The sequence below is a fragment of the Magallana gigas genome, chromosome 4 (assembly GCF_963853765.1).
Source record: "Magallana gigas chromosome 4, xbMagGiga1.1, whole genome shotgun sequence".
Taxonomy (NCBI): Eukaryota; Metazoa; Mollusca; class Bivalvia; order Ostreida; family Ostreidae; genus Magallana; species Magallana gigas.
The window spans coordinates 24,366,407-24,378,918 of record NC_088856.1 but is presented as its reverse complement, the minus strand read 5'-3'; the positions used below and the strand labels follow the sequence as shown (position 1 = coordinate 24,378,918).

Below are 12,512 nucleotides of genomic sequence, written 5' to 3'. Positions count from 1 at the left end.
CTGTAATATGGAAAATGGAATGTATTATTCTCTGTATAATTTAGTCAGATTTGTAATCATTATACAGTTTTCAATAAAAACCCATAAGAGAAAGATTTTCTTTATTTTCTTATTTCTTTGTTGTTTACCATCAATTTGTTACAACATGCATTATGTTTTTCAAACCCTTTTTTTAAACGTTTATTCATTTAAAAATATCTATCCACGGCACACATTTGTAACCCCAATCATTCGTGGGACGAAACCAAACGGTTTCCTTTTCTAAAAATTACCGTGATGCACTTTGGTTTGTTTTTTCGTTTGCCTAAAAAGAAATTATTTTTATTTACTTTGAATATTTCTAACTTTGGAAGGAGACCGATTCTGCTCGTGTAAATAGGAGAAAGTCCAAAAATTTCAAAGATAAATGGTTTGTATGGAAAACTTTTTGATACTGTAATAACAAAAAAATCGGACCAAGCAGCTTTAAAGTTTATATCTACGTCTGTAAGAAAAGCACGTTTTGTACGAAATACTCCTTACTTTATTAAGATTAAATGTAATTTTCTGGTACAAGTTTCGAGATTTTTTTACCGTATGATGCAACAAAATATTTTTTTATAATATTGTTTTCAGCTTAGATTTTAAGAGAGAAGAAATGGAGGGGTATTTTTGCAAAAATGAAAAGATCTTTCTTTTAAAATTTTAAGGTAAAAAACATTTAAATTATGTAAGTGGTGAATTTGGTCAAATTCAATGTTATTAGTTTACAAGTCATAAGTAAAATGATTAATGTCGATTACTATTTTTTCTATTTATTCTTAATTATACATTTAATACCTAAAGTATCGTTGAATATACCAAAGATACATCTATGATGAAGAATAAAGAGGGAAAATACAGGTCTGTTACCAATAACAGTTACTGTAACAGAAAATGATGAGTACATGTATAATAATGAACGAATTACTTTTGAAACACCGACAAGTAAATGTATATGTGTATGCCTCTTTCGAATTGAAGAAGTAATTTCAATTGTATTCTTTGCAGTTTGTAGGTATCTTTTTTTATTGAACCATTTTTTTTAATTGTTTGACATAGCTAAAGTAATAAAATCAAAACTGCCTCACAATGCATCGGTACATTGTAGAGGTAAATGTATATGAATTTTATTAATGTTCGGTAAAAATGTTTGGGTTTCTTCTTTTTTTTCTCTCACAATTTATAAAATATTTCATAACATTCCAAGTACTTCCACGTTATTAGGAAATATCACTTAAGAATTTTTCTATCAAATTCATCCCCTGAGTATTACGTAAAATTTCTCGGTCTTTAGGTTAAACCACGCGCAGAATACTTACCACACCCGCAGTCACTTAAATTTGTTCGATCATATTACGTAAATTGTTACATGCATAAACAAACTTATTGCGGAAAACATTTATTTAGTACAGTTCGTCATTGTCTTTATTTTCGTATTTTTTCATTGTTTCATTATGCGCACACTTTTACTTTTTACAAACAAACAATATGAGGACCGTTTTTCTTGCTTCCTCATTTTAGTTGTAAAAATAGACAATGTTTATTTAAACTATTATTAATTTTTTTCAGAGTTTTCTATTATTTTTTGAAAACATAACTTGATTTCAAAACTAGTAATTATCCACTAATGACATCCATTACAATATTCTCCCTTATGATTTCATTTATATTTTCTTTTATATCTATATTGAGACAACGTTCAATTATTTAACAATCAATCTCTACCTATTATTTTAACCGGGTTTTCCAAAGGAAAGATCCGGTTATTGAAATGGTGAAAATGGGGCGGGTGAGCGGGCAGATGCCCAAAGGGTACCCCTATTTTACGGACAATTCCTCCTACAGTTTTCAAAATAAGTTGTTTTTGTTTTGCATATCAATTGTACATATATCAGAGCTGTGCATATTACTTGGACTTTGATTATTGATTATTTATGAAAAAAACAGCGGTTGAACTTAGTCATTTTTACGCAGAACATTGCATATGGGTTATCCCAATTATACAGATATCTCCTCCTAGTTTTCAGAATGGGAAGATGTTGTTTTGCAGATTAATTGCAGATTAATATATCAGAGATAATCATATGCACAGAACATTGCATATAGGGTACTCTATTTCTCAGGATGGGTTGTGGTTATCAATTCAGGGTTGACAAATGGATTATGGATACTGTTCACACACAAGATATCCCGGTTTGCTGTCACATTGAAAGCTTTTCTCTTGTTTCTTATCTGTATCTTTCTTGTTTTCAAGAATGAACATTCATTATAATAATTATTTCTGTCGAGTACACCAGCAGTCTTTGAACTTATTTCATAGTGTTGTAATATGTTTTTTTTACTTAACTGTGAAGACAAACTACATGTGAATGTTTATCGCGGAAAGAAACATAACCAGTATATGTACGCTCAAATGAAAGTCCATTTCTTATATACATATTTTATAGCAATTGACCAAGAAGCATACTCTTTATACATGTATTTTTTTAAAAAGTTAAAAGTTAATTTTGAATTTCTAATTGCCTTTTTGGCTTTTGTAAAGGACTTATCTTTTTGACTACTGGTATATGATTAAATTTTACGTTTTCTTAACACTGTACCTGTTTCTCCCTTAACATTGATGCATCTTTAAAAAAAAGACACCCCACTCTAGTATAAGCAGTTAAGCAGACCGGCCGTGTGTTTGTTTCCAGACATATTATCTCAAGGTTGGTGAAATCCATGTAAAATGTTTGATCATATATCAAACACATATTATATATATTAAATTATCATACATTATGAATATTTGAAACACGTGTCTTAAATTGTGTTGCCACATTAAAGCGTATTGACCAAAATTTTAATCGATAAATATTATGAACAAAAAAAAACATAGAACATATTATAGCTATGCTAAAACAATTTTAAAACAATGAACTCAATTTTATATTTTTTATGAATTGTTCGATTATTTGTTCGATTCGCGCCGATTTAAGTAATACTTTAGTATTTAGCGTTATCTTCTCTCTTCACGATTGTCTCCTGGGTAGCCACACTGTAATCATTCTGTCTTTGACCGACGCTGCTGTAAACATTTCTTTGATTTGCGGTGCTGTAAATAGTACTGTGGTTGGCACTGCTGTAATAACTTGTTTGGTCTTCATTGCTTTTGTCGATTCCTTGTGTTGTCATGCTGTAATCATCATTTTCTTGATTCATTCTGCTGTAAATATCTTGGTTTGCAGCACTGTTAAATTTTGATTGACCTACTCGTGTGTACATGTACATCTTATCCACTTCATTTGCCTTGTCATAAGCACATTCTTGGTCACCTGTATTAAGAACTGGATCGGCAGTGTTATAAAAATTACCACTATAATTCTCTACCGATGACGCTCTCTTTGATTGATTCAAAAGATCATATTCAGAAGTGATGCTATGATTCTTCGCTCGATAATTTTTTGTGTCATTTTCTCTGTTCAAAACACTATAGTTGTTGTCTGAGATGACTGGTGTTTGCTTCGTGGGCACCTCTAGCGGAAGTGAGGACAACACAACTTCTTTGTCGTACCCGGAGTTGTGAACACAAACCCGAATATTTTCTTTGGTGATGTCATCTGTGTTTGATTTAAATTTCCTTCCATTCTTCAACAGACAAAAGAATACATTATATGTAAAACAGTTTCAATCTATTGCCCTATCCCTTTCAAATGAACAAACCAAAGCAAATTAAACGTTATCAAAATATATCTTGAGAGAGATTTATCTTTACCTTTAATATAATTTGTTTTAGGCACATACTGAAACCTAAATGATTTCAGTTACATGAATAAACAGAGACAGACTTACTTCTTTATATATATATATATATATATATATATATATATATATATATATATATATATATATATATATATATATATATATATATATATAAAACGTTTATACTTTGCAAATGATGCTATTATGTTGAGAAAATCAGGTATCATTAATGAAGCTGATACATTCAAATATCAACTGTTACTTGTAAGATCGTTTGCTTCCAGATTGCGTTTATTCTAATTTTGTAGATAAGGCAGAGAATAAAAACTGCCAACAGAAGCAATGAGAATAGAACGGGAACCAGAATCACCGCAACATCGACGTCCTCCTTGTTGGCTTTGTTAGTCAAAACTGAAATCAGCAAAAAAGATAATACGGTAGCTTTGAACAATCAAATAACTGGCATTCTTATATATATGCATGTAAACATTTCTTGCTTTTCTGATTTATAAGTTCGAGTGAGATTTTCAGTTAAAAATGTACGCCATCTGCAGTTGGTGTTATATAATATACTCGTCTTTGACTTCTTTTCTTTTCCAGAAAGGATAGATTCATTTATTATAATAATTAATTTAGTTTTACAATGTTTTTTTCAGGCAAGTAGATTGTCATATTACAATCATTACTATTTTGTATTGTTGTCCCTTTTGACAAGTGGGGATGACAAAAAAGTTAAATTGTTTATATTCCCACACTCATACCGATGAATTTTTTAATTTCGTTATATATTGTAATACATAAAACATGTATAAACATACATGCTGATCAGTACTATGTCAAACAGTGTACATAATTTCTTCTTTAATTAGCTTTTACCATTCTTCTAGGTGAATTATTTAGCTATAATTTACCTACCTGATGGGGAGGCCACAGATATAGCCGTTGTAGAATCCTCTTTGTTTACTGTTGCTGTCGATGTTACCCGCACTGTTATCTGCGGTGTTGTGTTTTTATTGCCCTCATCCGAATCTATATTTTAGGCAACAAAAAAATAAAGGCCACCCAAAGTCATAAATTGATAAACGAACTCGAGACACAGGATACAGATGAGATGTTAACTGTACACCCCTTTAATTAATGACTTTGATTCTCTGGTTAGTGAGAATACCTCATTTATGTAAAATTAATTTAATTTTAATTTTCAAAGAAATTAAGACATGATTTAATTATGTGCAAAAAGTTTATTTGCAGGCTCAAACTATTGGTACAAATAGTTCAAATAGTATAGTAATACGAATAGTGTTCAAAGGATAAAATCTGACGGATCGATCATTTCATTTATTATTCCAGGTAATTTAACATGCTTAAAAAAATAGTTGATATGAATCAGGAAAAAAGGGTAACGCAGTGCCAATATTTTTAACATCTCAGCAAATAATATACAATATATATACTCTGCCAATGAATTTGAAAAAAAAACAACTGTCAATTTACTTCATTGTTGGCACAAACAAAATGCTTCCAAATAGCACATATCTAGAAGAGAATATATTTTACACTCCTCTCTCTCTCTCTCTCTCTCTCTCTCTCTCTCTCTCTCTCTGTGTGTGTGTGTGTGTGTGTGTGTGTGTGTGTGTGTGTGTGAGAGATAGAGAGAGAAAGAGAGATTATTCAACTCACCATCATCGTCACTTTCATCTCTTTTCCATCGCCTATACGAGTGTACTGGAATTTTCCTCATTTCAAATGGTACGTAGTGTCCGACAAAACAAAAATAAAGAGAGAAAGAGGCTAAACTGCTCAACAATAAGAGTTAAACCTGGTCAGTAAATAAACATGGACAAACTTCCTGTGATGACAGTAGTGTATCGGAAGCCGTTACATGTACCTGGTTAATCAAGATGACTGTAGATGTTGTGATTAGTACTACAAGTAGCGTTAGTGGAAACGTTAACCGTGACGTTTTGCGACATTCAGGATGAGTCAGTGGTTACGTTTGTAAAGTTTTTAACCTCTTTATCTATGCCTATTTTATTGTTAACATATTGTAGCATGAACTGGTAATAAAGCAATGTTTGCTTTTAATATTCTATGTTTTTCATTGAAATAGCTGCAAAAATTATGGTTTGAGCATATTTCAATTTGTCGATAAGATAAATAAGAACATTGTAATCTACTGTTAACGAAAAGTGTTCTAAATTATCCGTAAAAATGTTACACAAATTATAGTAAACAACCAATATACCATTCATGTTAAGACTACCACGGTACTGTAACTATGTGTGTTGACTTCATGGAGGTCTGATTACTGTCCGTGCAAGTCCATGGAGTCTGAATGTGCTCTCAATGTTGCTTTCGTTTCGACTGTTTAAGGAAATAAGTCAGATAAAATCAACACCAATCATACAGAGAAGCAAAGAAAACGATTTTTAAACTTTTCTCTTCTTTCAACGTGAAATCAAAGTTCACATAAGATTGTATAATTATGTAGATGTAATGCCATCAGGTTAGCTTATTTTACTACATAAACCGATAAATATTACACTGTTTTATACTCACTTATGTTTGTAGTTATGTTTTTATATTCGAAACATTATGTGTTATTATAAGTTTACTTATATGAAACATGAATAATACTGTATATATAATACTATATATACTAAAGTACTATACGTATTACTTGCATCATGATTTGAATTGAAATTTAAATTTATGTATATGGTTATTGATGACCACAATTATGTAAAATGAAAAAAAAATGCATTTAAAATAAAAAAAAGTTGACATTTAAAGATTTGCATTGTATTTTAAAGCAGTGTTTAATAGTTAAAGGGATGCGTATAAACATACTCCGACATCTAATCGTTTTACTGGATATATCATGGATTTCAGTCTTATCAGTTCCAGACTGTTTTGAGTTATTCCCCTTTTAGTAAAATTTAAAGACTTCTTTTGTCCAGGGGGTTTAGCTTTAACGATGACTGGCAGAGTCTCAGAGATGGGCTGGTGTGGAAGCTAATACATTGAATTGTGCGAGATATATATTTTATTTATTATTTAAATGCAAATAAAAGGGGTGGTATAGATGTTGAAATAGAGGTAAGAAAAAAAAATATAAAAAATTCGCGTATTTTCCGTGTTAGTTTTCTACCTGATAAAAATTTGTTATTACATGTATTTTAAAAGTTCTTGGTCTTACTCAGACCTTTCATTCAGTATGCCGAAAAAAGGGCTGGCCCTTATAATTAGGGAGTTAGAGGCGTCCAAAGTTTCTTGTCAATAACTTAAAAAGGAATGAAATTTCTAATGCATTATTGAAGCAAAGTTGTAAAGATATTAATTTTGAATCCTTCTATAGTATTCAATTTAATGTTTCCGTAATTTATAGTCAGTATTTGCAGAAACAATTGTTGTCAGTTTGGTCCATTTTTGTGGGGGTGCGCACGTTTATGAGGTTATGAAAGGGCTTCTTGTAATGCACTAACGGATACATGTAGTGCGCAAAAATAATTCCACATAAAATTCCCAAATGTTTTTATTCATATGTACAATTTCATTTCATATAGATGAACCTCGTTGACCTTATTTTTGTTGTTTGTTTCATAACTGTGCCCCTGTCTATATTTAGATGCATTACGAGACTCAGGTAACCGATCGATAGGAGAGTCGCTAGCTGTAGTCAGGCCGTCGCCTAGACGATAGTGCATGTGCTTGTAGAGCTGGACGTACACGTTTAATGCCCCACTGTGTTACTGTAACAGAGACATTTTAAATTGTTTCAGTACTGGGAGATGTGTTAATAAAATGGTTCCAATGCATGGTAATTAAACTCAACTTTTCTACAATACGTATACACGGCCGTCTTATAAAGCACAATGTGTATTACTGACATGACAAATGTACGCTGGCAATTTAAACGAACGCGGGATTGCTCCCGATAGAACAATTCTTTTAAAGCAAAAAAAAAAAATACTGATTTGCGATGGATATAATATAATTTTCATCGTGGAGATGAACTTAATATTCTTATACGATAATATTTAAATCCAAAGCCGCTAGTTTTAAGTTACGGTTATTAGGGATATTAATTATGACTTGCCCCGCGTTTCAGGTTTTTTACTTGCAAAACATCTACAAACGAAAATACCAAACAACCTTCAGCAGCAACTTATAAATTATTTATTCCATACACAATTCTAAAGAGGTAATTCAATGAATTTTATAAATGCTTTATTGCCTGACGTCATGACGTCAGGCATATCTAAGGTTTAAAAGTTGCAATCTCCGAAACAGTGCAGACAATGGGACAAGCAATATCATGATATTTCACAAAAAAGATTTACCGATGCATGTTTAAGATGTCAGCATTTACATTCACAATTGATGAAAATGTTATATGGCATGTTATAACAACAGCGAGCAAGAGTTTTCAAGTGAAAGGGACGTTCACCATGCAGTGCACGTGTGTAATCCTGATTTAAAAATAGATCAGGCATTCCACCATATTTGAACGGTGAAAAAGGGGGAGGGGGTCATCGCAATAAGTTGTAACATATTGTCTATTACGGTACAATGTAAGTAATAATTGGCGTTGGATTATCATTATTGCATGAGAGTCATCAGTTTGGGTTAAAACACATATATATTTATACAGCTGGAATGTTTACTGGAGGAACTAAATCGCCAAAGCGGGGTGTGACCCGATTTTCGTTCAGTTGGGCGATTTCATTAATCTTGAAAAGGGGTCATAACTCGCGTGTCTTACTAAATGTACATTACTACATTTAACAATTACTAATCAAGCTAGTGTGTTTTTTAATTCGATAGAATTCTTCCAAAACATCCGATCCAAAGTATAATATACATATATGTAGCTGTTACAAAACAAATGTCAAAAAATTCATGTGACCCGGTAATAGCAGGATTTCGCGCCATAATATCTCATTCATAATTTTTGCGCGCCCAATAGTTGACGAGTCCGTTGGGATCATGCGAATACCCCAGAGCAGACCATGGCACGTAGCATCGGGGGTTGGGGTGAGGGAGGCTGCTTCCCCCTCCCCACTGTTTTGGCAGCTGGCACTTTTCTTAACTTTATAGGATAAATGGAAATATCATGGAACCCCCCCCCCCCCTCCACTTTTGTAGTAGCATGCAATAAACGAAACTGCAAATAAGGAATTCTAATTGAATTGAAGTTATAGTTAGTTTTTTTTTATGAATTTGAGAATTCAACCTTTTTTAATTGCTTGTCAAGATGATTTTGATGAAGCTGCCCACACACATTCAAAAACAATACGTGTTTGTATACCCTTTCATATTTCATATGGTTGGAAATTTTTAAAAATGCCTTTCATTTGATTTTGCATTTTAATATAATAAATACAATTTAAAAAAAACGACTATTTACTCTCCAGCTTTCAAGCTTACATGCACTTATATGATATGTGTACATTCCTAAAAAACTGAATTGATAAAATAAATGAATTTCAAGTGATATATATATATGTACATGTTCTAGATCGAAGAAAAGACTGACATTTCGTCTTAAATTTGCACGTTCTGTTTATAAATTTATGATCAGCAACGAAAATTTCTGATAAGATAGCCTAATTAATACATGCATGCTTCCATTGAATAAATTTGTTTAGTCAGGCAAACATTTTGGAAAGCTATTACTTGTACTTGTATACATTCGCTATCTTCCATGGAAAAAAGTGGCATGGAAAAAATGTCGTTCAATGTACATCAAATACGCTGTAGCCTTAGCAATCGAAAATAATTAACAAACTGTATATTGATAGATTGACATATCAACAAACATTCAGACCCGCAATGGGTTTTTTTTACAAGTTCTATAAAATGTAGACTCAATGACTGAATTCTTTACCGTTTTCCGTGTTGTTTATTTTGAATCACGTGTGTACGTTATGTGTAGCCATATAGATGAACACTTTAATTGTTTAATTTTTAAAAGAAATTGTGTACATGCAGAGCAATGCAATGCTAGGACAATTAAATTCCAACAATGTATATGCTGAGGCCGGTCAGACTGATACTGGTTCTGCTTGTTCTACAAATAGCGAATGTAAGACGAAGTATTTGGGTGTTATATTTTAAACAAATATAAGTATTGCTTTCTTTAAAGCTTGCATTACTCAACAAAGTATTTTATTGGAATCATTCTTAGTTACCTTAAATGCATATATGTACCGCTCGGTCTGTATCCCGGAAAAATTGACTACCATCCGAAATTTTTCATACAAGGTCTACAGACTTGCAGCTTACATTACCTTTTAAAAATACATTTTAGAATTTGCCGCTGTTTATAAATTCATTAAAAAGACGCGCAGAATCAAGTGGTAATATGTCGTTTGATATGGGATTTATGACGTCTATTTTTATTGTTTTCATTAAAATTATTTCACTATTTCAAGCTTATGGGTGGAATGAAATAAGTTTCACATGTTATATGACATAAAGATGTCCTCTCCCCACTTTTTCTCGCAGCAACTATTTTTTTAAAATTTACATAAAAAATTGAATTATCATGGAGTTTCCCCCCCCCCCCTCCCCCATTTTTGTAGCATGTAAAAAAAAGGTATAAAAATCATGAAATTATGAGTGAAATTTTGAAAATTTTGGAAAATTCTAAAAAAAAAAATTTCTTTTTTTGCTTGTCAAGATTTGTTGGATGAGTTTGCCCCCCCCCCCCCATTTTCAAAAACGATGCTACATGCTTGGAAATGACTCATTTCTTTATTCCCCTCTTTAATAAACAAAACAAACTAACAAACATAACCGATCCAGATAAATATAATTACATGTATCAAAAATAAACTTCAAAAACAAACTACACATTCATCCTTCACCCACAATATTGCCTTTTCGATATTTGTCATCGTTGTAGACCCGTGTAACAATCTGTTACATTATATATTATGTAAGTAGGTGCTTGCACGACAAAGAACCCTTTGCTGATCTACATTTTCATTAACGCATACAAAGAAAAAATATATTTTGATTTATTTTTGAATTTCTTTTGATGTAAAAAAAAAAAAGAGAAGAAATTGGTTCTCAGTCTCTCTTTATGCCTGTTTGTTAGCAGTTAATCCAAGTTCATTTTGAATATCCTTTTGTAATTTAAAAAATGCGATGTAAATTTTTTTCATGCAATATTTCGGATAAAGCAATGAAAAGTTGTTTCTTGAAATTTTATTAGACCATAAAATTGTAAAATGCTAGCATTGAAAATTGTGCCCGATTTCTTTCTTTTTTTTAAGGTAAAACTTTATTGATTTAAAAAATGATTCTTTGAGACAAACAAATTGACATAATCAATAAGAGTTTGACAATCTCTAACTGCAAATCTGTAGCTTTTAGTCAGAAAAAGAATCGGATGGACGACCTAGGACACAGATCGTCCATCCGAATTTCTTGAAAATTGCCATTATTTTCGTACGCGGACGCAATACTCACCGAGACTAAATGGTTCGTATCTTAAGTTTTAACTGCTTTGAAAGGTAATATTGGTTTTCTGATAATTATGAACATGAATAATTAAATAAAAATGGTTAAAATTATAGTAAAATTACCGGCATCGGTCTTCTCCGTGCGCGGATCTAGAAGGGGAAGGGTTCCAGACCCCCCCCCCCCCCCCCCCCCCGCGAAATTTCTTTCAATTACGTGTACATTATAAACTTACCAAATATGCCTCGGACATCCCTTGGCAAACTCAAATAACCGTCTGACTTTTCAACCCCCTCCCCGGAAAAATTTTCTGATCCGCGCATGTTCCCCCTCCTCGAAATACAAAATTATTCTTCAAAACCCCTTGTAAAATTTCCAGGATCTCCGCATATATACTAAGAGATTCATTGGCGCTTGCGTTCGATAAAAATGCGTGTAAAACGTTTGCCAATGGTCTTTTTACCTTCGTACCGGGCATAACCACAGTCCCACTCTGTGAATAAAATGCGGCGAATCAAACTAGGGACAACGTGTTAAGATCTGCATTTGCTTATAAACATGTAGTATCATCGTGCAAAATGCACAGTTCAATTATAATTTTTTTTTTTACTTAACTTGTAAAATTCGTAATTTTTTCTCACAGTTTATTTCTTACAAAGTTACTTTTTTATTTAGTGATTGACACTTTTAATTTTAGACTTAATATGTGATTTCAAAGGGACAGAGTGTCATGTCTCAAGGACTGTTAATCTCTTAAAACAACATTGTGCAATTATTAGATTTTCATTCCTTGGACATCAAAGACTCATTGAGTTTATTTAATTATTTTATATCTGTGAACCTTTCACTCAGCTTACTTATATCATTACCTGTCAATTTATACTCATTGTTAAAATTCTTATAAATAGTTATGTACTATTGTCAATGCGCAGTCTGGAATACGGCGGCCAGCCCCGGCCACGTCCGACTCTCCCAGAGTCTTGAGTCCGGAGGCCACTACTGGCCATATCCGAATTGTTTATAACATGTCTGTCTGCTAAATTGTTATAATGTTGCCATCGTTGAGTCTCGTCCAATAATGTGGAATCCTGCATCAATTGCCTGTTTATTTCTCTGGAACTGTATACTGGTGGACCTTCAGGAATACGGCAAATCTACCCTTCGTTTAAGCTTACGGCCCACAGCGCGCCACAACCTTATACCTTATACACTTTACGCCAACATTCCCTCACCCGGTTTGTACTGCACACGACCGATGCAGATCCAGACGAATTCTC

The 12,512-nt window shown here is 32.5% G+C and overlaps 2 protein-coding genes across 3 annotated transcripts in view; one reads left to right on the top strand and one right to left on the bottom strand.

Moving 5' to 3' along the window:
* Nucleotides 1–12,512, top strand: part of LOC105345323 (4-hydroxybenzoate polyprenyltransferase, mitochondrial) — a 281,500-nt gene that overhangs the window by 189,271 nt on the left and 79,717 nt on the right. The gene's annotated exons all lie outside the window — the stretch shown is intronic.
* Nucleotides 2,835–5,587, bottom strand: LOC136269481 (uncharacterized). 2 transcript variants are annotated; one of them, XM_066081701.1, is made up of 4 exons: nucleotides 5,446–5,587; nucleotides 4,681–4,794; nucleotides 4,136–4,176; nucleotides 2,835–3,648 (listed from the first exon to the last, which is right to left on the bottom strand). In XM_066081701.1, exons 1-4 carry the CDS (start codon nucleotides 5,504–5,506, stop codon nucleotides 3,007–3,009), a joined length of 858 nt encoding a protein of 285 aa, XP_065937773.1. In that variant the 5' UTR covers nucleotides 5,507–5,587; the 3' UTR covers nucleotides 2,835–3,006. The 2 variants fall into 2 exon arrangements, with proteins under 2 accessions (XP_065937773.1, XP_034307157.2); XM_034451266.2 differs by having other exon boundaries at nucleotides 2,836–3,648; nucleotides 4,028–4,176.